A 27186-nucleotide genomic window follows, 5' to 3' on the forward strand; every position below is an offset into this window, starting at 1 on the left:
TTGATGATCTTTTAATCATCAAATCTAATGGCTTCTTCTCATTCTTCCCCCTTGACTTCTCTGAAGCCTTTGACACTATTGATCACCTTCTTCTGGCTCTTCTCTTCTCTCTACGTTTTTGTGATGCTTCTCCCTTCAAGTTCTCTCCCCACCCCTGGATGATTATTCCTCAGGGGTGAGAAGAGCCACTTCATCCAAATCACTCCCACAAAGCATGAGTGTACAAGGTTCAGTCCCAAGCCCTTTTTTCTTCTCCTATACTATTTCACTCGGTGACCTCATCAATTCCCATGAATCTGTTTGGGTTTTAAAGCTCTCCCTAAACTGGAACTTTTCTGCCTTTCCAATCTTCTTATGCTCTCCCCAGCCCATTACTCTGTGATCCAACAATGTTTGCTCTTCCTCAAATGACACCCTCCATCTCCTGACTGCAGGCATTTTTACTGGCTGTCTCTCATGCCTGGAAGACTCTTCCCCCTCATCTCTGCCTCCTCACTTTCTTCAAGACCCAGCTAAAAGGGCACCTTCTCCAAGAAGCCTTTCCCAGGCCTCCTTCCTTGTATCGATGATCTCCGGTTTGCCCTGTAGAGATCCTGGTTGGATGTAGTCATTGGCAAGCTGTCTCTCCCATGAGCCTGGGAGCTCCTTGGGAGCAGGGACTGTCTTTTGACTTTCTCTGTATCCTTGACTCTTAGCACAGTGCCTGACCCACAGGAGGTGCTTGATATATGCTTAGTGACTGACTGATGAGATCACCAAATGAGAGAGTTAGTAAAAAGAGGTCCCAGGGTTCTTGGGATAGCGTTCACACAGGAGGCAATGGTGGCACCGAAGAGCACGGTTTGTGGTCACATGAGGGGGTGTTAAGAGAGAGCAGAATTACAAAATAGGTAAGTGTCCAGGAGGAGGGGGCAGCCAGGTGGTTCAATGGATTGAGAGCTAGACCTAGAGATGAGAGATCCTGAGTTCGAATCTGGCCTCAATCACCTCCTGGGCAAGTTACTGTACCCCAACTGCCCAATCCTTACTGCTTGTCTGCCTTGGAATCAACAAACAGTATTGACAGAAGGTAAGGATTTTACAAAATCATTAGGTTTAAAAAAATCATTGAGAGCCCCAAAAGGATGAGAACTGAGATAGGACTGTTAAGTTCAATGGGGTTTTTTCCTTTTCATTTAACAGGCATTTATTTTCTCTTTATCCTCTCCTCTCCATCACTGGAAGAAAGGGGGGAAACCCTTTATAGCAAATAAACCCAATTAAACAAAATACTTTCCCATGCCGGCCGTGTCCAAACCTGTGAGTTTCATTCTGCATATTAGCCCATCATCTCCCTGTCAAAAAGTGGGAGGCCTGCTCTATCGCCAGGCTTGTGAAATTGTGGCCAATCACGACAGTGACCAAAGTGCTTAAGTCTGACGTTTTCCTTTTTACCGTGTCTTCTACAGATTGTTCCCCTGGTTCTGTCTACCCTGCATCCGTTCCTGCAGTTCTTCCCTGATTTCTCTGAAACCATGCACAATTGCATTCCATCACATTTAGAGACCATACTTTGCTCAGCCATCTTCCAACTAATAGATATCCTCTCAATGTCCAATTCTTTGCCACCACAAAAAGAACTGCTCTAAATAAAACTTTAAATTAAAAAAATGTCTTTGGGGTGTAGACCTGGGAGTGGCATCCCTCTGGGTTAGGAAATGTGAACAACTTGGTCATAACTTGCACACAGTTCCAAGTTGCTCTCCAGAATTGCTGGACCAATTCAGAGCTTCATCAATAGTGTATCGCTATGGGGGCAAGCTGGGTGGCTCATTGGGTAAGAGAGCCAGTTTTAGAGACAGGAAGTCCTGGGTTCAAGTGCAGTCTCATATTCTTCCTAGCTGTGTGACCCTGGACAAGTCACTTAACCCTCATTGCTTAGCCCTGACCACTCTTCTGCCTTGGAACCAATACACAGTATTGATTCTAAGATGGAAGGGAAGGGCTTAAAAGACATTTGAATGTCCCGTTTAGTAGTGATTTTTTTATGTCTATTGATAAGCTTGGATTTTTCCCTTGAGAAACTGGAAAAGTCATTACATTTGGCGATTGATAGTAGCTTTGGAGAGAGCAAATTCAGCTGATTGATGGGGTCAGAAGCCAGACTTCGGAGGGTTGCCAAGGAAATGGAGATGAGGGACACAGAACAGATCCCCCCCCCCTAGGAATTTGGATGAGAAAAGGAAGAGAAAGATTCCTCGATCATGCATTTATTAGATGCTTACGAAGTGCCAGGCACTCTGCCAAGTGCTGGGTTCATAGGATCCTAGCTCTGGAGCCAGAAGCACCTCCAAGGCCATCTAGTTCCCCTCCCCTCCTCATTATCCAGATAAAGAAACTGAGGCTGGGGGGGGGGGGTAAAGGACCAGCCCAATGCCACCCAGGAAATAAGAATCTGAGGCGGAATTTGAACCTAGAACTTTTGACTCCAGAGACAGCCTTGTGGGAATAATCTGATCTAAGTGATTTTATTTTTATAAAATGAGAAGACAAGGGATTCTTTGTGGGAGAAGTATCTGTAAATGGGGTGGGGGGATGAAGGCTGGAAAATGGGGTGGGGGTTGGGGGCAATCACCCATGGGAGTTTGACCCAAGCCAGGAAATGGATCAATTCTCCCCAGTTGGAATTGAAGAGAGAATAGAGGGAAGACAAGGATTGTTCTTTTTTTTAAACCGACTTTCTGTCTTAGACTCAATACAAGTGTCTATTCCGAGGCAGAAGAGTCAGGGCAGTTGAAATTCAGTGACTTGCCCAGGGTCACACAGCTAGGAAGTATTTGAACCCAGGTCTGCTCAACTCTAGGGCTGGCGCTCTGTCCCCTTTGCCACCACCTAGCTGCCCCAGGGGGTCTTCTTGAGGGGAGAGAAGAAAGATTGGGGGTGAGCTTGAGGAGAACCTGAGATGAGTCCCAGAGAAATGTTGCTGGGCGAGGCTCTGGGTCTGCTCCCTCTCCATCCTTCCTCCCTCTTCTCGGGTCCCCCCCGCCCCCGCACTTTGATTAGATGGGGAAGCCGCTGGGCCATTCCCCATCCCTTCTCCCTTCCAGAGGAGCACAGGACCAGCCTGACTCCGCATGAGAAATGGTCCCCCTCCCCAGCGTTGTCTCCAGCCTTCGGGAGTCCTTTTCCCCTCTTGAGATTGTCTCTCCCGTCAAACATCCTCTTCCCCCTCAGAAACCTCCCCATGGAGGATGGGGGCCCCCCCGAAGAAGGGCGCCCCACCACTCAGAGCCTGTAATCACTCCCCCACAGTCTCGTCCCAGAACAACGGCCCACGTCGCCTGTTTGTTTTTGTCTCTTGTCCCACGGCCCTCCTCAGCGCTGACCTCCCCCTGACCTCCTCAGCATCTGCCCTAAGGAGCCCCAGCCCCGGAGCCCCTTCCTCATCCCCGTCTGCGCCACCCTGCCATCCCTGCCAGGCTGGGGCTGGCCCTGGGCTGGAACCTGGTCCTCAGGGACCCGGGCCCGTCCTCAGCCTATGGGCCAGGCTCCACGGTGCCAGCTGGCTCGCCTGCTTTCAGCCATAGCCACTGAGCTTCCCTGTCAGCTCAGGGCCCTTCCCTTATGCCCAGCTGTGCCAGCCAGCCTGTCTTGCCTTTGACCAATTTGTCCTGCCTCTGAAGCCCAAAGCCAGAGGAAGGGGCCCGTTCCCCTTCTTCTCTTGCATGCCCAGCTGGCCCACGTGCTCAGCCTGGCGATGTGCTGGGCAGACAGGCCTGCAGGCGGGCCGATAGCCCGGGGGTGGGGGCCGGACACAGGACCCTTTGTTGCCAGTCCCGACGGGCCGCTCGCTATAACCCTGAGCGGCTCGTTCCTGCGTGCCCTGAGAGCCGGGGAGGATGGATGGATCGAGGGGGCCCGGCCGGAGAGGGACAAGGCACGCTAGGGTGAGAGACTGCCCCCGTCTCCGAATGGCATCGCCTCCTCCGTCTCTGGTTTCCTCTCTCTCCTCCTGGGAGCTGGCAGGCAGGCAGGCACGGGGACCAGGATAGGCCCTGGCACAGAGGGTTGATGCTGGCTTCACACTGACTGCCCCTCCTCTCCTCTTTCCACAGAATGGTGCCGTCCCCAGTGAGGTGGCCAAACGAGACAAGAACCTCAAACGGGGCAACTGGGGCAACCAGATTGAGTTTGTGCTGACCAGTGTGGGCTATGCTGTGGGGTTGGGCAACGTCTGGAGATTCCCTTATCTGTGCTACCGCAACGGGGGAGGTACCCAGCGGGCACTGCCTCCCTGGGCCCTGGGCCTCTCCTCCCTGGGGCAGAGACCACCCACTCGGAGTGCAGGCTCTCCCCCCAGCTCCTGGCACAGACACTCTGGGGGGAGGGAAACGGAGAGGAGAGCATCCGTCTCCTGGGCACAGACCGGGCAGGCTCTCGGGGTTGCTCCAGCCCCCCATGCACCCCGGCCTGGAAGGAGGGCTCTGCGGCCTGCTCCTGAAGCCTGGGCGGAAGTAGGGAGGTGACGGGCTTTGGCCCCACAGCGCTCCCTCTTCTTGGGACTCCGGGCTGAGGGCAGCGAGGGGCAGGGGCCTCGCTCGCTCGCTGAGTCCGGCCTCTCCCCTCGCCCCGCCTAGGTGCTTTCATGTTCCCCTACTTCATCATGCTGGTGTTTTGCGGCATCCCGCTCTTCTTCATGGAGCTCTCCTTCGGCCAGTTCGCCAGCCAGGGCTGCCTGGGGGTCTGGAGGATAAGCCCCATGTTCAAAGGTGAGCATCGTCCGTGCCCCGAGGCTCCCGCCCCAGGGACCCCCGCAGCCCCTGGGCCAGGCTCTGGGGAGCAGCCCCAGCGGCCCTAAACCCTGTGCTGGCCTGCCCTGCAGGTGTGGGCTACGGCATGATGGTGGTGTCCACCTACATCGGCATCTACTACAACGTGGTCATCTGCATCGCCTTCTACTACTTCTTCTCCTCCATGACGCCCGTGCTCCCCTGGGCCTTCTGCACCAACCCCTGGAACACGCCCGACTGCGCCGGCGTCCTCGACGCCGCCAACCTCACCAACAGCTCGGGCGCGGCGCCCGGGCCCCTCAACCTCTCCCGGCTGCTCAACTACACGCTCAAGAGGACCAGCCCCAGTGAGGAGTACTGGCGGTGAGTGTGCCCGAGCCGCCGGAGGAGCGCGGGGGCCCAGCGAGCCTTTGGGGGGAGGAGCCGGAGAGGTTGGCTGGGAGCCCCGAGCCTGGGCCTCCTCCCCCTCAACATGGGGGTGATGCTCCTCTCCCGGCGGAGCCCACCCAGCTCGTAGAGCTCGGGGTCCCCGTGGCGATGAAGGGCAGCAGCTTTGATTGCCGGCAGGACGGGGGGCAGGTAGGAGGAGAGGCCTGACTGCAGGAGGAAGACCAGGCGGGCTGGCGTGGAAGGGGCCAGCCCCAGCGAGGCGGGGTGGCGCGGTGGGGGATCGTCTCAAAGTCGCCCCTTTCACACTCTCCCCATGGGTGGGAGATGGTTAAAAGGGAGGCTGGGGGTGGTCAGCTGGTGCTGGCCTTGCTCCAGGCCCTCCCACATCCCCTAACAGGTTCGTGAATTTTGCTCACAAACCTGCCCCTGTTACTCCTCTGCTGAAAAATCTGCGAGGGTGAGCTCAGACTGCTTTGCTTCCCCGACACTCTCCCATCCCATGGAGGGCGCCATTGACCGGATCCTCTTCTCATGAATGAATCCGGTGTTATGATTCCTTGTGTTTGTGACTCATCCCTTATCCCCTCTTCTAAGCTCCAGGTGGGCAGGGATTCAGCTTTCTTTGATGCCCCGTTTCCCTCAATACCTAGCATAGGGCTCAGCACAAAGGTGCCCAGTGAAATGTTGGGGGGGGGGAGAGACAGAGAGAGACAGAGAGAGGAGAGAGACAGAGACAGAGAGAGGGAGAGACAGAGAGAGGAGAGACAGAGAGAGACAGAGAGAGGGAGAGAGACAGACAGACAGACAGACAGACAGAGACAGAGAGAGAGAGACAGACAGACAGAGAGACAGACAGACAGACAGACAGAGACAGAGAGAGAGAGACAGACAGACAGAGAGAGAGACAGACAGACAGAGAGGGGGAGAGAGAGACAGAGACAGAGAGACAGAGACAGACAGAGACAGACAGAGAGACAGAGAGAGGAGAAACAGACAGAGAGAGTGAGCCAGAGAGACAAAGAGGGAGAGAGACAGAGAAAGAGAGGGAGAGAGACAGACAGACAGAGAGGGAGAGAGACAGAGAGAGGAGAGACAGAGAGAGACAGACAGAGAGGGGGAGAGAGAGAGAGACAGAGAGAGACAGACAGAGAGACAGACAGAGGAGAGACAGACAGAGAGAGGAGAGACAGACAGAGAGAGTGAGCCAGAGAGACAAAGAGGGAGAGAGACAGAGAAAGAGAGGGAGAGAGAGACAGAGAGAGGAGAGACAGAGAGAAAGAGATAGACAGACAGACAGAGACCCAGAGAGACAGAGACAGACAAAGAGGGAGAGAGACAGACAGAGAGACACACAGAGAGGGAGACAGACAGACAGACAGAGAGTGAGAGAGACACAGAGAGACAGAAACAGAGAGAGAGACAGACAGAGAGGGAGAGAGAGAGAGAGAGAGAGAGAGACAGACAGACAGACAGAGACAGACAGACAGAGACAGACAGAGAGAGACAGAGACAGAGAGAGAGACAGAGAAGGAGAGAGACACAGAGAGAGAGTCAGAGACAGACAGAGATTGGCAGATGATGGATGGACAAATGGATGGATGGATGGATGGATGGTTGGGCAGATGGATGAAAAGGTAGCTAGATGGATAAATGGATGAACAAACAAATAGATGAATATATAGATAGGTGAACAGATAGATGGGTGGATGGATGGATGGATGGATGGATGGATGGATGGATGGATGGATGGATGGAAGGATGGAAAAATGGACAGACAGACAGCTGGATTTTCAGATCTTAAAGAGGGCCTTTTAGCTTCTCTGCATAATAATAATAACTAACATCCATACAGCTCTTACGATGTACCAGCACTCTGCTAAGTGCTTTATATAATTATCTCGTTTAATCAAACATGCTATTATTATTCTTATTTTACAGTTGAGGAAACAGAGGTATAAAGAGGTTCAGTGTCTTGCCTAGGGTCACACTAGTGAGTATCCAAGGCCAGATTTGAACTCAGGTCTTCCTGACTGCAGGCCATTTAGCTGATCCTAGGCTACACAGAGGCTTTCCACCACTTGTTCTCGCCCAGGCTCCTGTGTCTGAACTGGGGGAAAAGGTCACAGAATAAGCCTCAGATCTTACCCTCCAGGAGGAGGTGGGATGAGCTGGGAAAAAGAGACTGAGATGCCCAGGGGCAAGCAGGGAGATTCAGCGTTAGGAGACACTGTGGGAGGTAGCTGGGCAGGAGGCAGTTCGTCCCAGAAGCTGCAAGGCCCAGAAAAGAGACCCGAGGGCCCCGACTGGCTCCGTGGTGCAGGCGTGAGACAAGGGACGGGGAAAGACATTTCCAGGGAAGAATTGATGGACTTGGGACTGCAGGGTCGAAGGACAGGGATGGATCAAATTGGAGCGCCAGGACAGCCGGAGAGAGGCAGGAGAGAATGGAGTTGAGCAGAGCGGAACAGTTTGCACGCCTCGCCTCCCCTGGGTGATCACTCACACGCACACAGTGGGTGCCCCGAGGCGTCACCAGGAGAGCAGTGGGGAACCGGCTAACTTTGGGGTTCCAGCAGGAGACCCCTTGGGAGGTGCCGAGCAGGCTTTGGGTGGCCCAGGCCTAGAGAGAAGGCTGGTTGGGAGGCATCCGTGCTGAGGCCAGAATTGAAGCCAGGGGATGGCAGAGGCCTCCTTGAGCCCAGCTACCTTCCAAGAGTTGGTGCCTTGTTCTCTAATCTGGGAATTGAGCAGAGGCCAAGCTTTCCCCATCAGATCTGGCCCAGCCAGGGTGGCTCGTGGGCTAAGCAGAAAGACCTTTGTCGGCTTCCTCTGAGGAGTAGCCCAACTGAGGCTCCCTCTTACTCCCCAGCAATGGCTGCCGGCCAGTTCTTTCCGGTAGGTTGCCCAGCCCATGCAGCAGGATGGAGTGGGCAGAGCTTTCCTGGGTGGGAGTGGGGCAGGAGTAAGTCACAGAGTGTCCTCGCTCCCCTCTCTCCTCGCCGCCCCCCTCATTCATTATCAGGCCGGTGAAATCTTGAATGCACAGAGAAAGGCTCAGGGCGTCACAGACGGATGGGCAGCCTGTACCGGGGAAGGAGGGTCACAGGACTGGCATCCCGAGAGCGGTCCGTTTGCGAAGGGCTCGACAAGCACATTATCTTGCCTTTTTCTCAGTTACGAAGAAAAATGACTTGGCCAGGGTCGTGCCACTAGCGACAGTCCAGGGAAGGATTCTGTGCCCAGACCCACAGGCTTATGGGAACAGTCAGGATCTCAGGGCTGGAGCAGACCCTTCATTCATGGAGTCCACACTCCCATTTCCAAGACGAGGTCACCAGGGATGGAGCAGGCTTTGCCCAAGGCCTTGAGGGTTGCTTTGGTAGAGGGGGTCCCAGAGCCCCCTTTTGCTGTCTCCAGGCCCTTTGGTGCCTCAGTGATGAGGAGGGACAGGAGGAGAGGAAGGCAGGCCCAAGCAGAATTCCCCAGGCCTGGCTTTCAGAGTGGGAGCGGCCAGGAGCCCAGGCTGGGTTCCTGTGTCCAGGGCAGAAATTCCACCCTCGAAGGGGTTGGAGACAGTTACTATGTGACTCAGAACACGCCCATTCAGCTTTATTGGGGGAAAGGAGACTATCAGGAATTCACGCTGTAGTGCCTGAAGGACCCTGGGAAGTCTGGCTTTAAAGAAGGGAGCCCCGACCCAAGGGCGCACTCTAATAGGGGCGAGCTGGGCGCTGAGCTTGGCTCTACTGCCCTCCCCCTCAAGGCTCCAGAGAGACTGAGGCCAAACCGGACCGATGGGGACCGGCCTAAAGCATTTTTAACATTTTAACTTGTAGGGTGGGACGTGGAAAGGAAAGGATGACCTGGAGAAAAATCCAGCCAGCTGAACCTTTGGGGCACATGACTCCTTGGGCTACTGACCAGGGCCTAGGGTCCAGTCTGGGCAGGTCCAGCTGCCCTTGACAGTGGCCTCCTGATGCCCTCTGCTGGGCAAGGAAAGCAAATGGCAGGAAGGAGAGAAGGGAAAGGAAAGGAAAGAAGGAAGGAAGGAAGGAAGGAAGGAAGGAAGGAAGGAAGGAAGGAAGGAAGGAAGGAAGGAAGGAAGGAAGGAAGGAAGGAAGGAAGGAAGGAAGGAAGGAAGGAAGGGAGGGAGGGAGGGAGGGAGGGAGGGAGGGAGGAAAGGAGGGAGGAAGAAAAGTAAGGGAATGAAAGGAGGGGAGAGAGGTAGGAAAGAAGGGAAGGAGAAAGAAAGGGAAAAGAAGGGAGGAAGGAAGAGAAGAAGGAAGAAAAGGAAGGGGATGAAAGGAGGGAAGGAGAGTGGTAGGAAGGTAAGGAAGGCAGGAAGAAGAGAGGGAGAAAGAAAGAGGAAGGAAAGAAGAAAGGAAGGAGAGAGGAAGGAAGAAAAGGGAAATAATGAAAGGAGGGAAGAAGAGAGGGAGGTTGGCTTAGGGATGGAAGAGAAGTCAGAAGCAGCAAGAACCTTGAGTGAGAATATTCCTGAAGTGGACCAGCTAAAAGCCCCCAAGTGAGTCTTCCACTTAATAGGGTAGCAGAGGTGGTGGGGAGGGACCAGGTAGAGAGCTGTTCGGGAGGTAGGGTCAATAAGAATCAGACCACTAGGATGAGGTAGTCAGGGACCCCCAGAGCCTCCTCGGGCATGGCAGAGACCGGGGGAAGTCGGGAGGGGTGAGCAGGTCTAAGGGGAAATGGGAAGAGCTCCATTCTCCAAACAGTGGTGCCTGGCTGGACTGCCTGATGGACTGAGTCTCGTGAGACGGGTTTGAATAGGTCGGTCCCGCACTTGGGGTAAAGGGTTCTTTAGTTCTTTGTCAGAAACGCTCTGTCCCTCTCCCCTACCCAGACCCAGAACCGGTTCTGCTGTCCAGCCCCAGGGTGTGTGGCCAGAGCAGCTGCTCTGGGTCTGGTATGGGTGTGGGGTGAGGGAATGCTCGAGCACACCCACAGCCACCCTGTTAGGCAATCCATCCCAGGCTTTCTCTCCGGGGCCCAGCTATGCCAAGAACAGTCCACAAGTCTTGGGACCTGCTGCTCCCACCCAGTGGATGCCAGGCTCTTAGATGCCTTCCTCTTTGAGGGCCTGAAGGACTTCCTCCCTTGGCATTTGGACTAAATTATATTTTCTCCATTGAAAGCAGAGGTGAAGCCCAAAGATAAGGTGGGGTTCCCTTGCCCTGACAAAGCCGGACTGTCCATCCCTCATCACTACAGAGAGAGGCACCAACACCCCAGAGATTCCCTGTGTGGAGAAGTGCTGTCAGAGTCTCTGATAGCCAAGTTTCAGGGTACAGGACAATCCTTTCACCCCATCACAAGCCCCCCACCCAAGGGGGTGCAGTGGCCAGCAAGTGAGGCTCCGGGCCCTGGCAGGCACTTTGGTACTTACTTGTCTCGGGTGGATCCAGGGACCACAGATTGGAAGTTGGGGGGACCTTAGGTTACAGAGACGGCCCAACACCAAAGAGGCCCGATAACTCCCGCACCAGCCTCCTCTTCGGTGTACTCTCTGCTTCCATCCTCTGCCCAGCTGCCCACAGAGCCAAACGACATCCTTGAGAGAATCGGTCAGGGAGGATGAGTGCTGCCATCAGTTTGGGCCCAGGGAAGAGAGAGAAAATCCAGATTCTTTGTGCCAGAGCTCTACTTAACAGCTCTGAACACAGCTGACCATCCCAATGGCTCCGAGCCTTTTCCAAGGAGGTGGCAGGTGGCACATGGAAGACCTGAGTTCAAATCCTGGTTTCAACCCCTCTGGACCCTGGGCCTCAGTTTGCTCATCTATAAATAGTGATGATACTCAGAGCCTTTTGCTCCCACAATTGTCATGAGGATGCACTGAGATAATTTTTGTTAAGGGCTTTGCACATCTCAAGTTTTGAACCTAAGGTTTTGAACCTTTGGTTGTACAGGCTGGGGCCCTTGCTCTCAGCTCCTGGGATGAGACCTGGAGGGAGAGCTGGGTGAGGAACTTTCTTTGGTTACATGTTCCAAAATCTAATGATGCCTCCAAGCCCCGTACCTCCAGGGCTCCTCCTCCATGAAGACCCCACAGTGTCTCCTTACTCAGATCTCTAGTAGCCCCGGCACTTCTCCCATTCTCCTTTCTGGTGAGCCTCTCTCCTTCTGTGGGTCTTGTTCTGGGGCTTTGGGATGTTGATCTTGCCTCCCCTTAGCCTCGATTCTAAGCCCCTTCAGGGGAGGGTTCTCTGTAGCCCCAGTGCCAAGTTATGTGTCCTGCCTGTAGGAAGAGAGAGGTTTGCTCCTCTTAGATCATTTCTGGGGCCAGGATCCATATGAAAAAGGAACTACTAGCAATGATAGTGATTCCAGAAGGCCATAGGTTGCTTTGTGAAGTAGTGAGTTTCTCATCCTTGGAAGTGTTGAAACAAGAGATTGTCTGCTCATTTGTTGTGGACAGGATTCATGTATCATGTGAAGAGTGGTATTTAATCACCAGATCCCTGAATGTTCCCCCTGGAGTTTATTCTAGTAAATCTCCAAATATACTCATTTCTAGGTTTTCACATTTGTGGGGAAAAGGGGGCCTCGTTTCCCTAACAATTACTCATGTTAATCAAAGCATAGGAGTAGAGGACAGCCTTTATTCCACCCTCCAAAAAAATATAGACTCAAAAATAAAAAAGGAGCCCAGAATGGATTCAGAAACACGCAACACATGCATGGAAGCTCCCCTCAAAAGGAAATGAACATCAAAATGCCACTGGGACAACCATTTGACATTTAACCACCCAATAAATGATTTATCAGGCATCTTCTGTGCTGAGGGTGTAGACAAAAATACAGAGTAAAAGAATCCATATTCTCAAGGAGCTTACATTCTTTTTTTTTTATTAATTTAGGATATTTTCCCATGATTACATGATTCATGTTCTTTCCCTCCCCCTCCATAGCTGACATGCATTTCCACTGGGTTTTACATGTGTCATTGATCAAGGCCTATTTCCATATTATTGATATTTGCACTAAGCTGATCGTTTAGAGTCTACATCCCCATTCATATCCCCATTAAACCCTGTGATCAAGCAGCTGTTTTTCTTCTGTGTTTCTGCTCCCACAGTTCTTCCTCTGGATGTGGAGAGCATCTTTCTCATAAGTCCTCAGAATTGTCCTGGGTCATTGCATTGCTGCTAGTAGAGAAGTCTGTTCGATTGTACCACAGTGTATCCATCTCTGTGTACAAGGTTCTCCTGGTTCTCCTTTCACTCTGCATCAGTTCCTGGAGGTTGTTCCACTTCACATGGAATCCCTCCAGTTTCATCATTCCTTTTAGCACAATAGTATTCCATGACCAACAGATACCACAATGTGTTCAGCCATTCCCCAATTGAAGGGCATCCCTTCATTCTCCAATTTTTGGCCACCACAAAACGTGTGGCTATGAATATTCTTGTACAAATCTTTTTCCTTATTATCTCTCTGGGGTACAAACCCAGCAGTGCTATGGCTGGATCAAAGGGCAGACAGTCTTTTAGCACCCTTTGGGCATAGTTCCAAATTGCCCTCCAGAATGGCTGGATCAGTTCACAACCCCACCAGCAGTGGATTAGTGTCCCTACTTTGCCGCATCCCCTCCAGCATTCATTACTTTCCTTTGCTGTCATGTTAGCCAATCTGCTAGGTGTGAGGTGATACCTCAGAGTTGTTTTGCTTTGCATCTCTCTGGTTATAAGAGATTTAGAACACTTTTTCATGTGCTTATTAATAGTTTTGATTTCTTAACTGAAAACTGCCTGTTCATGTCCCTTGCCCATTTATCAATTGGAGAATGGCTTGATTTTTTGTACAATTGATTTAGCTCCTTATATATTTTAGTAATTAGCCCTTTGAAGGAGCTAACATTCTAAAGAAACTGGACGTTCCTGTAAAATGCTTCTTTTTCAAACAAGGTCCTCCACAGATCCATGGTGTGTCATGTGATTTGGACTCTCCCTGCTGGGCAAACATACATTGGGACTGTTGGTCAAGGAGACCCTCTTCCTGGCAGATATGCCCTCTCTGAATAACTCAGGATGGTGATAGAAAATGGCAGGATTTGGCCTTTTGGGGGGCCACACTCTTCTCTCCTCCCCCTTTCCTGCCCTCTAAGACCCAGCAGAACAAGCCTAGTCCATCCTACCCATGATAGCCTTCCAGATATATAAACATCCATAGTCCTTCGCCCCCTCCTTCCCCCCCCTCCCGAAAGTAGACTTAAATGCTATCTATACCCACCAAATTAGGAACTAATGTAAACCCAGGAGGGATAATTAACACAATAGATGATTAAGTCAAAATTCAAAAGCATCCCAATAGGCTAGAAGAATCGATTAAATTTGTTAAAATTCAATCGAACAGAGTTCTAGCCTTTGATTCAAAAAAGGAACCACACAAATACCAACTAGAGAGTTGTGGCATGAGTAGCAAAGCTCTGGGGTTTGCAGTAGATGGCATGCTCAGTGTAAGTCAACAGCAAACAAAGGAAATGATTGATGGTGGGCTTCATGGAGAGAGCCAGATCAAGGGAGGTGATGGTCCCACTATTCTCTGGGCCCAAGTTTCCTCCTCTGTCCAATTATATCCACACAGCAGAGAGGCAGGAAGACCTGAAATCTTGTCTGGCCTCAGATACTTACTAGCTGGGTGACCCCGGGCAAGTTGATTAACCCTGCTTGCCTCAGTTTCTTCTTGGAGAAGGAAATGGCAAGAACATTGCCAATGAAGCCCTAAAGGGGTCATGAATAGTCAGACCTAATGGAAAAGACTCCAGAACAATAAAATAAGGAGACTGCGATAGATGATTTCCAAAGTCTCAAACAAATAGAAATCTTTGGTTCCATGATTTGATATCCTGAATTCTGAAATACCCAGCCTTGTCTCATTGTTACACTCCCTCTATGGTGTGCCTCCAGTCTTTTCCCCTCATTTCATCGGTCTCCTTGCTCCACTTGGACCCCACTGTGGTCTGTTTCCCCCTCCCTTTCCCTGGGAGGGCTTCAGGTGGAGGCTGAAAGATGGTGGAGAGCCTTCATGGTCATGCCTCATTTGGACTGGCTGGCCTCTGAAGGCCCTCCCCACTTTTGAATGGAATGGTTCCTCCTTCTTCAGTGGCTTCTCTACCTTCCCTCCTTCCTCCTTCCCATTGGGGTACTCCATGAGATCCTGGCCTTGATCCCCTCTATAATCTCTCCCTTGGCCATCTCATCCATTTCCAAGGTTCAGTCCATTAATCAACATTTAACAAGCGCCCATTCTGTGCCTGGCAACCTTTGGGAACCATCCAGCGGTCTCTCTGAGGGTGAGGGCACACTCCATCTAGATGTGATGATCTGGTCAAAAAAGCACTATGTGTTCATACCCACATGCATAGGTGTCACATAGCGTTCTGCCATAGCATGGAGGTTCATTTATTATATAAGGTTTAAAGTACACACTTCTTTGGCACACAATCAATTTTCTACATATATGTTTCCACAGAACTTAACAACAGACACATAGCCTAAGGAGATAGTCACCAAAACATTGTTGCTATAGATGAATGGCATAAACAGGGTGATCTAGAGGTTAGTTCTCCCTGACCTAGGAGAATCCTTGTTACTTTTGGTCAGCTTTCACAATCAATCACAATTACTTAGGAGATGGGTAACAAAACATTTTGTAGCTAGGTACAAGGTTAGAGGGCAATTTAATGACAGACCAGATTTGGGGTTTTCCTCAGTTTACAAGTTCTATTTTTCTTGTGTTACTTTAAAGCACCTAGCAATGTTGCCTGGTTTCCGTTCATCAACAAACTCATTGGAATGTGATAACTGTAAGGAAAGATTTATTATAGTGCTCAAGCATTTGGCCAGTGTTTATTGTGGGGCCTTGAAGCGTATCTGTGCTTGAGTGAGAGAAAGGAGGGGTAATGGACAGTAATCTTTGGGCTTTAATTCTGTAAATGTAATCTTTTGGGGTAATAACCTAGGGGATTAAAGTGGGATATATATGTATTGATCCTATAAGTATTTGCTCTCATATTATTTCTCCTGTATTGGGAAGAGAATAATAATCATGACAAGTCCATTAGTAAGGAAAGTTGGAGAGAAAGAAGTCACAGAAGGGGGGTCAGTGGGGGCTTTGTTCTTGGGGGGGGGCTGCTTTGCAGTTCCCATCTCCCAAACTGTGACCTTGTCAGCCAGTGAGGGATCTGTTGGCTCCCCGCATTTCCTCCCTTTTTGTTTTTTAAATTGAACAACTTCATCTTAATTTGAACTTGATGTGTAATGGACCCTTGGCATTGGATGATGACTGGAAAGCAAACAAGAATGAGAAAAAATAAAGCAAGAGTAAATCCACAGGCAATAAGGGTATGAATAATATTGCTGTGGGACACAAAGGAAGAAACACTGTCATAAAAGGAACTGGCAATGGATGAGGCTGAATAGAGGGAAGAACTGGAATGGCTAATATCTATCATTTGTTTATGCAGTATTTTTAAGTCAACAGAAAATTCTGAGTGGTTCCAAACTCCAAAAATGTGTTGTTGTATGGTCTCCCAAGGAACAACCGATTGATTATAAGGGAGGGGAGAGACACAAATCCGTTTATATTCAGCATGGCACTTTGATTTAAATCTCACTTTTATATTTTGTAATTGATTTCCAATATAAAGAATGGTCTCTTCTAGGACATTTAGACGAGCTTCTAATTCTTTATCTATGTGTTCTTGGGTTAAAAGAGCAAGTGAGACATGTTTAGAAAGATTGTCTACATGTTGTGCAGTGTGGACTCCTTGAGACACTGCCTTTGGTATCTTTTCCAACTTATTCATCAGCTTGTTGCACTGTGCCTTTCTCAGAAACACAGATGCCATCCAAAAATTTTCTGATATCCTTGTCTTTGACTGTGGTAACCTGTTGAATGAGAGCAGCTAAGTTTGAGACAAATTCAATATCATTTCCTTCAAGAATTAACTCATCTTTTTGAGCTTGAGAAACAGCACAAGCCACACCTGGCTGCACACTCTTCGAATATATTTTTCACCCAAGAAATTGTGCCAAGGACTAAGCATACAAAAGCAATGTAGGGATACAACAAAATCCCCATCCACAAGGAAACCAGGCGAACTGGGAGGAAAGTACATAGACATAGATCATCACTCTGTGGCACAGTGGATAGAGGACTGGATTTAGAGTCAAGAGACCTGAGTTTGAATTCTGATTCAGACATTTATATATGTGACCCTGGACAAGTCGCTTAACTTCTGCCTGCCTCAGTTTCCTTATTTGTAAAATGGAGATCATATTAGCAGTTTGCTTCCCAGGGTTATTGTGAGGACCAAATGAGATATTTATAAGGTACCTTGTGAACGTTAAAGCACTTTATAGATGCTAGTTATTATTAAAGATCTGCAACCAGGGAAATCAGACAAGATTTTTTGGAAGGGGTGGTCTAGGACTCAAACTTTTAAGGAAATGAGGGATTCTAAGAGTTGAGGTTGAAGAGTCAGGGAAAGTCACTGCAAAGGTACAAAGTGGGACTTGGAGTCTCTGTATTTCCCTTCCTTTTAAACTGCTCCTCCCTATCCCTGGTCATTTCCCTGTTGAGTTTGATTATGTGTGTGTGTATGTATGTGTGCATGTGTTCAACCTTCTTTGTCTGCTTCTGATAAGAGTGAGGTTCCTCTGATGCTCCCTCCCTTCCCTCTTCCTCTCTGTTTGGACACTCCTTTGAAGCAGTCCCTTATCTAACCACCCCAATGCCTTTCAAAGGCACTAGGTTTTGAAAGGAACTTGATGTCAGCCCCGCATTATCCTACACCTCTTCAGATAAATTCACCTTTCTCGTTTTCTCTGGACTCCTGGGTTCACATATTAATCATCCTACTTCGTTTTTGGCATTTTCATCAGAAATACTTGGAAATCCTTTATTCCATTTAAGATGCATTTTTCTCTGTAGGAGAATACTCAAATGAGCAGGGCAAATTATTCTTGATTGTGAGCCTTTATCTTTTGACTTTTAGAATATTTTTCCAAGAACTCCTCTCCTTTTTGGTAGAAGTTTCCAGGTCCTGTGTAATCCTGATAGTTGTTCCTTAGAACTTGAACTGCTTTTTTCCAGATTCTTGTAGTTTTTTTTTTCTTTGATGTGGGGCTTCCAGATCTGGGCTGTGACATTCTTGGCACTTTTTCTTTTGGGGTTCCTTTCAGTAGGTATCAGTGGATTCTTTCTATCTTTGTTCTCTAATAGGTCTAAGGAGTCTTTTCATTAGTGAGCTTTTGAAATATAATAAGAGTTCAAGCTTTTTTTAAAAAAATCATGATTTTGGGGGGATTCTAATGATTCTTTTAAAAAAAAAACCTTACCATCTGTCTTAGTATCAATTCTAAAACAGAAGAGTGGGAAGGGCTAGGCAAATGCCTAGGGTCCCATAGCTAGGAAGTATCTGAGGCCCGATTTAAACCCAGGTCCTCCTGACTCCAGGCTTAACTCTCTATCTACTCTGCTACCTAGCAGTCCTGATTCTACTGATTCATAAATTATCACTCCTTGATCTGGTTTTCAGGATAGCTAGTTTTGATAGCAGATATCTTCTGATTTTGTTCTAATATGATTTGCTGTCCCATAAAGCCAAAGATCTCTAATTGACCTATTCTACTTTACAGAGAGTCTATTCCTTGGGTCAGATTTTTTCCTTTTTGTAGGTATTCTATTTTTACCTTTAAAAAACTTTTTTCTAATCTTAAAGTTCCAAGTTATCTACCTCCCTCTTTCCCCTCTTCTACCCTTTGAGAAAGGAAGCAATATGATACTGGATCAGGCTTACCACTTTCTCTTTTAACCATTTGTTCACCTTCCAATTCTTCCAGAGCTTTTATCTTTTGCTTCATTTATTCTAGGCATTCATGTAGTTCTTAGAGAAAATTAATTTCTCCCCCTTTAAGTCTCTGCTTACAGTTAATTAATTAGATTTGCAATTTCTATCACTAGTTGGTGTTTTCTTTTATTTACTTATCTCTCCAGCATTAGTTTTTGAATTGAGACTTTTTTCAGTGGCCATTCTTTGCCCCCTGCTATGCTTTGAGAAGGGGGTGCTTTGTTTCTTCTTGCCCTGAGTACCCTGCCTTCCTCCACCTCCTGGGGTTCAGCATCTCTGGGTATTTGAAGTTCACATAGAAAAAGTGTTGGGGATCCCAGAACCTGCAGGACTGGGCTATCCCAGTATGAGCTCTACAGCACTTGGCTGGGTGGCACCACACTGTCTACACTGTGCTGGTGACCTGCTGTGACACTGATCCTCTCCCCCTAGGGCTTTCTCATGGGAGCCCTCTGTTCTTGCTGCCTCACACACAAAGTCTCCCAGGCTGTTCATGTCCTGTCTGTGGGCCCTTTGGCACTCATCTGGCATTAGTAGAGTTACCAGTGATATCATCTTGTCTGTTCACTGGGGAGAGTGAGCACATGCTTGCAGAAATCTAGCAGAAAGCCTTGATGTTTTCAGGGAGGAGTCTCTCCCAGTCCATTAAATGAGCAAAAACCACCTCTCTGCCCCCTGCTCTCAGCTCCTCTCAGACCCCGAAGCAATAACAAACCCTTTTATGCAAGAGCCACTCTTGTCTAGGTGCCGGGGTGAGTTATGCTTTTTCAGCGATAAGCCTTAAGGCTGGAGAGCGACAAAACTTCTTAGGTACCCAATCAGTCCTCAGCAAAGATGACATTGTCACAGCAAAGCTCGTCTTTCTTCTCTCTCAGACCACAAGGGGGCAATAAAGGGCAACATAGGTAAATCCTTGAGAAGTTTCCTCGGTCGGGCAATAGATGGCGCTAGAGCGCAATCCTGCATGGCTCCAGCCCATCAGCTCTCAGCAAAGAGATGCCTTTCTTCCAAACAGCATGGCTCCCAGCAAAACTATCGCGCACTGTGAATATCCCCTTTTGATCATCTTCTGTCTGTTTTCTAAAATTCTGTCTCCTGGAAGCAATTCTGCTCCTGTGTCTTCAGGCGCCAACTCCTCTGTGCTCAGCTCACTCTCTGGCCATCTGAGCGTTGATCTCCCATCCCTCCTAGCTCTTTTGGATTCAGATGCCTCAACAAGGCTTCCTTGGAAGTGGACATTTCTTCCTTTCCTTGGAAGTTTTTAACGTATGACGAGAAACTCAAAACATCCACCATTCTGTTAGCCAAGACTCCAGCCATGCTGATATGATCTTCCCCTGGTCCCTAAACAGTTAATTTCTGATTTCTCATTTATAACTTTCAAATCTTTGAAAACAGTGGATGCAGATAAGCCAGGGGACAATTCGTGGAACGCTCTGCCTTTATACTGACCATCTTCACAGATTTATCTGGGGAGGGGTGGCTTTCCCTCCAGTCTCAACATGTGAGCCGAGAGACTATTTTTTCTCAAGCTGATTTGGTTATATTGATCCTTACAAATATCCCCCCCCCGACCCTTTAAAAAACTTATCATGCTATGAACACATAGTTTATTCTATGTGCAACCTCTCTGGGCTACTAACCTACCTCTAACACCTACTTCTGTGGATTGTTGCAAGGATCAAATGAGATAATATTTGGAAAGTGCTCTGCAAACTTTAAAGCACTATAGAAGTCCTGGCTGTTGTTGTTGTTACTATTATTATTATCCACTCCTAAAACTTACAATTCATGAGCCCTCATCAGTGAGTTTATCCTTTATAGTACCCAGCAGACACAATTGAGTGAAAGCAAAAGCATTTCTCTAAGATATCCCAGTGGCAGCACATTGTCTCCACAAATCTAGGGGCACAGAGTCTCCCAAATACAGGATCAGGAAGAAGAGGGGCCACAAACTTAGATACGATGCTAGTGAGACCCACAAGTAGGGAATGGCCACTTCTGATGCTGTTCTATCCCTTCCTGGGGAGCCTTCCTCCTGGCAGGACTCTCTGCAACTCGACTTTCTGTTGTCAGGGCTAATTCTCGCTTGGATCCACAGCTGGCTCTCTTCTCTGCTGCCAAAATTCTTGCTTCTTGATGCTACTTCCTGCCTGGATTGCTTCCTTTGTGTGTTGTTATGGCTGAAGAGTCTCTGTCTGTCTCTGCTCCCCGACGCAAACGGGATGATTCTCTAAGCACTTTGATGGGCTCTAATAGGGCTTTTTCAGGCTGGCTGATGAAAAGATAAAAAGTCTCTCCTCTCCTTCTACTGCTTTCTGTTTAAAGTTACCCTCTAAAAGCCATCCCCTACCTCAAACTGCCTTGAACCCCCAAACCATCTGTGTCCAGGGCTTGGCCGGCTTAACTTTTTTTTTTTTTAAACCCTTACCTTCCATCTTGGAGCCAATACACAGTATTGGCTCCAAGGCAGAAGAGTGGTAAGGGCTAGGCCATGGGGGTCAAGTGACTTGCCCAGGGTCACACAGCTGGGAAGTGTCTGAGGCCAGATTTGAACCTAGGACCTCCCATCTGTAGGCCTGACTCTCAATCCACTGAGCCACCCAGCTGCCCCCCTGGCTTAACTTTTGAAAGGTGACCAGGGGCATGACCAGTCTTCAATCAGCCAATGGCAATTCCCCCTTCCAGTTCAATCAGAGAACGTTTCCCCTAGCACTTAGTAAGGAAGCTGGGCACAGACACCGCTTCACAGTTAGTTAAACATCTCAGCATCTGGCTGTTACTTTCCATGATTAGTCTGAGCCTTGCCCCCCTCCTCCACGGGCATAGAATGAAGTAAAAAAGATCACTAGATGGAACACTTCTCTAGGAAGATGCCAGCCTTCTGCTAGCCACCCCTCGGTTTCCCTGCCAGATCTTTGGAGTGGCTGGTGAGGAGGAGGAATCCTGATCCACACGTCCCGAGGCTGGTGGCAAAGGATTTGTGGAGAGGTGTGGGTTCCCTGTCTTGCTATCATGAGCTTGGACAAGAGAGAGCAGGGAATGTGGCCAGGGATTTCCTTCTGCCCCCCTCACACTCAAGGCTGGCCTCCCTCTGGCTGAGAGAAACTTTCCAGGTTACCAGCAATGGCTGGCATGGTAGCTGGCAGCCTGGGGATCTCTGGAGTTTTTCTCCTCCTGGGTCCCGGCCTCTACCTCTGTGTCAGGGTCTAAAATTCTCCCAGAGGTGCTGTGTGGCAGCAAAACTATAAGATAGTGCTGCTGGTTCTGATACCATCCACACCTTGTTATGGTCTGTCTCCCAGAAGCCCAGATCACAGGGGCAAAGGAAGAAAGGAAGCAAGACCCCAATCATATGAGAATAAAGTCAACAACTCATCCCTTGGTGGCTGCCATCCTCATCCAAGCACAGTCTGGAAGAGCTTATTCTTAATGAGCAGATCTTAGCTTTTGGTCATCAATGCCCCCTTTTATCTTAATATCATCCCTTTAATAATGAATTCTAGGATTTGGGTAGGAATTGGAAGTCAAGTCATTGAGCTATATTAGAACTGAGACTTGGTATTAATTCTAAGACAAAAGGCAAGGGTTAAAAGGGGAAAAAAGAACATTTCCATCAGTCCTTTACTCATTCTCAAAGATCCTAAGACTCAGCAATCACTTTTTCTTTTTAAATCTTTACCTTCCATCTTAGAATCAATGCTTTGTATTGGTTCCAAATCAGAAGGGTGGGAAAGGCTAGGCAAAGGGAGTAAGTGACATGCCCAGAGTCATACAGCTAGGAAGAGTTGGAAGCCACATTTGAACCCTGGACCTCCCGACTCCAGCCCTGGCTCTCAATCTAATGAGCCCCCTAGCTGTCCCCAGCAATCACCTTTATAGTTCTTTTAGTACTTTGGAATGTCATCTGTCTGGATCTGGTGAACTAAAGCCATTAAGGCAATCTCTATGTTCTCAATACATTGTTGACTCTTTATCCTGTCTTTCCCAATCCAAGGATCATTCTCCCTGGTTAGGAAAAGAGAAGCAAGAAGAATTGAGTAGTTCTGCCTTCTCTCATCTATTCAGAGAATATTTTCAATCTGTCCACCCTGAGCAGTGACAGGCTGAACAAGAGTTCCTGTTGAATGCTCATTGCACTGACTTTTCTGGGGAGGGGATGAGCTCCCCCTTGTCATTGTATCCCCCCTCCCCGGAGGTGGGGGACCAGGTTCCTGGCAGGCTCGCCCTCTGCTCCCAGAGCATGCTGAAACCTGAGGAGCACCCTGGGGACTCCTTCCTGAGCAGGAAAGGCTTGGGGGACACCCTCCGGAACCCCTTTTCTTCCTCATCCTAGGCGCTACGTGCTGAAGCTGTCTGATGACATCGGCAACTTTGGAGAGGTTCGGCTCCCCTTGCTTGGGTGCCTTGGAGTCTCCTGGGTGGTTGTCTTCCTCTGCCTCATCCGAGGTGTCAAGTCCTCAGGGAAAGCAAGTACACTCGCCCCTTCCCCTCTGCCCTTGGGGTTTAGGGGTCTCCCCTAACCAGGGAAGGCCAAGGTTGGGGGGGCCGGGGGAGGAGGAGTCAGAAAGGTGGGGGTGATGGAATGGGGCTGGGGGAAGCGAGGGACATTTGAGAAGTTCCCTCTCTGGTCGGAGATGGGGTCTGAGCCAAGCCTCCCCGGCTGCTCCCCTCCAGGTGGTGTACTTCACAGCCACATTCCCCTATGTGGTGCTGACCATCCTGTTTGTCCGGGGGGTCACCTTGGAAGGCGCCTTCACAGGTATTATGTACTACTTGACGCCGCAGTGGGACAAGATCCTCGAGGCCAAGGTGGGTGCCTGCTTGGGGGTCAGGGAGGGGCTGGCCCAGCCCGTGCTGACCACTGACCCCCCTCCCCCACCCTCACAGGTATGGGGAGATGCTGCCTCCCAGATCTTCTACTCCCTGGGCTGTGCTTGGGGGGGGCTCATTACCATGGCTTCCTACAACAAGTTCCACAACAACTGCTACAGGTAAAACCCAGACCTTGTTCTATTGCCCCGCGATTGTCCCTCCACCTCAACGTTCAGCCCTCGAGGCCCCTGGGTGGCGAGCCTTGGCCTCTCCCAGCCCCCTCTCTGCCCCTTCGTCTCGCTGCCCACCAAGAGCAGCCAGAGCCCCCCCAGATCCCAGGAGACCAGAGGCGGAACCCACAAAGGAGAGGGGGACAAGGGGCAGCCTGGGAAAGCTGAGGTGGGGTGTAGAGAGGGAGGACGGTGGGAGCCTTTTCAAGGCTCCTTTTCTCAGGGTTCAGGGTAGCCCTGGGGGTGAAGCCCCCTGTGGGATGGCTTCTGGGCCCTCAGCCTCCAAGGCGGACCCTGGCTTTCCTTGGCCCTCCTAGGGACAGCATCATCATCAGCATCACGAACTGCGCCACCAGCGTCTACGCGGGCTTCGTCATCTTCTCCATCCTCGGCTTCATGGCAAACCACTTGGGGGTGGACGTGTCCCGAGTGGCTGACCACGGCCCGGGCCTGGCCTTTGTGGCGTACCCGGAAGCTCTCACCCTGCTGCCCATCTCCCCGCTCTGGTCTCTGCTCTTCTTCTTCATGCTTATCCTGCTGGGCCTGGGCACTCAGGTAGGAGAGCCGGAGCACCGGGCAGCCCCCGGCTGCCCGCAGACTTCTGAACTCGGGCCCCGGCCCGAGCTCGTGACCCCGAGCGCTCGCCGCCACATTGTCCTGTTACGCTTTAGAAAACTGCCCGCAGAGTGCCCGGCACGCACCGCTTGCTGGTGACTGACTGGCCGTGTTCTGTCCCTTCAGTTCTGCCTTCTGGAGACTCTGGTGACTGCCGTTGTGGATGAAGTGGGGAACGAATGGATCCTGAAGAAGAAAACCTACGTCACTTTGGCTGTGGCCATCGCTGGGTTCCTGCTCGGGGTCCCCCTGACCAGCCAGGTAGGCATACAGGCGGCTGGGGACGGGAGCAGTGCCCTCTGGTGGTCCGTAGGGCTCCCCCCTGCAGGCAGGACTTGGGCATGGGGGCAGACCTGGTGGCAGTGCCCTCTGGTGGTCCGTAGGGCTCCCCCCTGCAGGCAGGACTTGGGCATGGGGGCAGACCCTGTGGCAGTGCCCTCTGGTGGTCCGTAGGGCTCCCCCCTGCAGGCAGGACTTGGGCATCAGGGGCAGACCTGGTGGCAGTGCCCTCTGGTGGTCCGTAGGGCTCCCCCCTGCAGGCAGGACTTGGGCATGGGGGCAGACCCTGTGGCAGTGCCCTCTGGTGGTCCGTAGGGCTCCCCCCTGCAGGCAGGACTTGGGCATCAGGGGCAGACCTGGTGGCAGTGCCCTCTGGTGGTCCGTAGGGCTCCCCCCTGCAGGCAGGACTTGGGCATGGGGGCAGACCCTGTGGCAGTGCCCTCTGGTGGTCCGTAGGGCTCCCCCCTGCAGGCAGGACTCGGGCATTGGGTGCAGGTGAGGCAGACCCTGTGGTAGTGCCCTCTGGTGGTCCGTAGGGCTCCCCCCCGGCAGGCAGGGCTTGGGCATGGGAGCAGACCCGGTGGCAGTGCCCTCTGGTGGTCCGTAGGGCTCCCCCCTGCAGGCAGGACTTGGGCATGGGGGCAGACCCTGTGGCAGTGCCCTCTGGTGGTCCGTAGGGCTCCCCCCTGCAGGCAGGACTTGGGCATCGGGGGCAGACTTGGTGGCAGTGCCCTCTGGTGGTCCGTAGGGCTCCCCCCTGCAGGCAGGACTTGGGCATGGGGGCAGACCCTGTGGCAGTGCCCTCTGGTGGTCCGTAGGGCTCCCCCCCCCCGGCAGGCAGGACTTGGGCATCAGGGGCAGCCCCAGTGGGCAATACCCTCTGGTGGTCCATAGGACTCTTGCCCTGGTGGCAGCACTTGGGCATTGGGGACAGGAGGTGCAGACCTCCATAGGCTCTTGGTTCCCTGATGGGCAGGGGGCAAGAGGAGGAGAGGGGAATGGGCAGGTAGGTGGCATCCTCCAGTGGCTCCCATGACTTCTGCTTGGCAGGCGGGCATCTACTGGCTCCTGCTGATGGACAACTATGCTGCCAGCTTCTCCTTGGTCGTCATTTCCTGCATCATGTGTGTGACCATCATGTACATCTATGGTAGGTGCCCCGTGTGCCCTGAGGCCACCCCCCACCTGGAACCCTGCCAGAGACGGTCCAGGGTGGGCCTGGCCTCTGACCACTTCTCTCCCCAGGACACCGGAACTACTTCCAGGACATCCAGATGATGCTGGGCTTCCCACCCCCTTTCTTCTTCCAGATGTGCTGGCGTTTTGTCTCCCCGGCCATCATCTTCGTAAGTGCCCTTGTGGTCCTCCCCTTCTCCCCCACCCCGGTCCCCCATCCCTGCCCTGACTCTTGTCCACCCAAGGGATCCGTCCCTCAATTTGGGGTTTAATCATCCAGAAACGAGCCCCTGGAGGGCCCAGCAGCCAGCCACTAAGCAGGGGAAGGTGTGGCTACCAGAGGCCGCGCCATGATGAGTTTCCCAGGATGTAGATTTTTTTTTGAGTGCTCTATTGGGTAACCTACAGCGGGTCACCCTCTGATTTACCAATTTAACGACTCCCCCTCCCGTGTGGCCCCTCTGCTTCCTTTTGTTGTTGTTGTTTAAACACCAGCCTTCTGTTTTAGGATCAGTGCTAAGCATTGGTTCCAAGGCATAAAAGTAATAAGGGCTTGGCCATGGGCCTTAAGTGATCCCGCTAGGAAGCGTCTGAGGACAAATCGGAACCCAGACCCTCCTCTGTCGCTTTCTTGGCTGCTGCCTCACACTGTTGCCTCCCAAACGTCCCGATCTTTTTCGGACAGTCATAGCCCTGACCCTCCCCACATCGTGTCCTCCAGAAGCAGGTTTATGAACCGAAAGCTAAGGCTTTCCAGGATGGTCTTCTACAAAATACATTATTGAGGTTTCCCAAGAATCCAAGTCACACTTCCTGACTTCCGGTTGGCAGACTTGGTCTTCTTCCCTTCTTTGAAAATTGGGACCACGTTAGTCGTCCTCCAGGCTTGTGGCACCCCTCTTGCTTTTAAAGCTTTTCGGAACCCCACTGACCATGCCCCAGCCGTCCCCTCTGCCCGCCCGGCCTTTCAGGCCTGGAGGAAGGAGGTCACTCACCTGGGCTGGGGAACTTGAATTCAGCCTGGGAATCTCCTACTGTTCCTTGAGCATCCACAACACGTCAGCCATTTTTGTTCCCTCCTTTCTGGTCCGATGATCATCACTTTCGGCCAAGAGACAGAAGGAGGGTCAGCACTGAAGGTCCAGGCCTGGCCCCCTCCCTGCCAGCTTGGGTTCCACGAGAGCCCAAGAAGACTCTCAGACACTGTGAAGTCACCAACCTAAAAAGATGCTTTATTAGCCCGCTACAGTCGATTGCTGGGGCTGGGAGCAGCTTCAGCTTCTTAGGGTACCAGCTGGGCTATCATAGATTTCTAGGCTTGGTTAGACTACAGAGCCGATGAGGGCGGCCCTCAGCAGAAAGAGGGTGGGAGCCGGGAACTGGAATCGCGGGAGCTGATTGAGATCAGTGGGGGTCTTCCTGTAGGGAAATAAACTTCTCTGAGGCTAATCATCTTCAAGCCAGCAGGGCCCTCCTTCAAGATAGAATCAGTCAGGCTGATTCTTCTCAATGAGAAGGAGAATAAAGTCCATCCTGTAGATCTCCTATTGACAACCCTCAGCTCTTGTTTTGTTGGTGGAAATGTTTCTCCAAAACTTACAGTGCTCGTTCAAGTGCTTCCTTTTCCTCTGCTGACATCAGCTCTCATCCCATCCAACATCAGCTGGGATCCTCACTCTCTGGGGATCCCCTTCCTACCCTGACAAGCTTTCTTGGCTGTCCTTAAGCTTCCCCTTATTTTGAGCTTGAATCCTTCTGACATTAGTCTTCTGGGATTTTGCCAGCCTCTTGTGGCTTCCTCAATGACCTGTCTTTGTTTTTGTTTTCTGTATATTTCTATTTTCAATCCCAATTGATTGGGATCCTCATTGGTCTCTTCGGAGAGCCCTCATTTACCTCCTCAAGGGAATTGTTCTTCTTTAGAGAGAAAAAGAGGGGGGGAAGAAAGGGGGAGGTAGAGAAAAAGAGAGAGAGGGGGAGAGAGAGGGAGAGAGAGAGAGGGAGAGACAGAGAGAGAGGGAGAGAGAGAGAGAGACAG

The 27186-nt window shown here is 50.8% G+C and overlaps 1 protein-coding gene across 6 annotated transcripts in view; it reads left to right on the forward strand.

The window, feature by feature from the left end:
- Positions 1-27186, forward strand: part of SLC6A9 (solute carrier family 6 member 9) — a 45679-nt gene that overhangs the window by 13881 nt on the left and 4612 nt on the right. For 5 of the 6 annotated variants that reach the window (XM_056815258.1, XM_056815259.1, XM_056815257.1 and 2 more), the window contains 10 exons: positions 4095-4251; positions 4617-4748; positions 4862-5132; positions 22370-22502; positions 22711-22845; positions 22924-23027; positions 23396-23633; positions 23820-23954; positions 25023-25122; positions 25218-25318. In XM_056815258.1, coding sequence (XP_056671236.1) covers positions 4095-4251; positions 4617-4748; positions 4862-5132; positions 22370-22502; positions 22711-22845; positions 22924-23027; positions 23396-23633; positions 23820-23954; positions 25023-25122; positions 25218-25318 — 1506 coding nt within the window. The remainder of the gene's footprint in view (positions 1-4094; positions 4252-4616; positions 4749-4861; positions 5133-22369; positions 22503-22710; positions 22846-22923; positions 23028-23395; positions 23634-23819; positions 23955-25022; positions 25123-25217; positions 25319-27186) is intronic. The other variant, XM_056815260.1, reaches the window with a different exon arrangement.

This window comes from Monodelphis domestica, chromosome 2, assembly GCF_027887165.1.
Source record: "Monodelphis domestica isolate mMonDom1 chromosome 2, mMonDom1.pri, whole genome shotgun sequence".
Classification (NCBI taxonomy): domain Eukaryota; kingdom Metazoa; phylum Chordata; class Mammalia; order Didelphimorphia; family Didelphidae; genus Monodelphis; species Monodelphis domestica.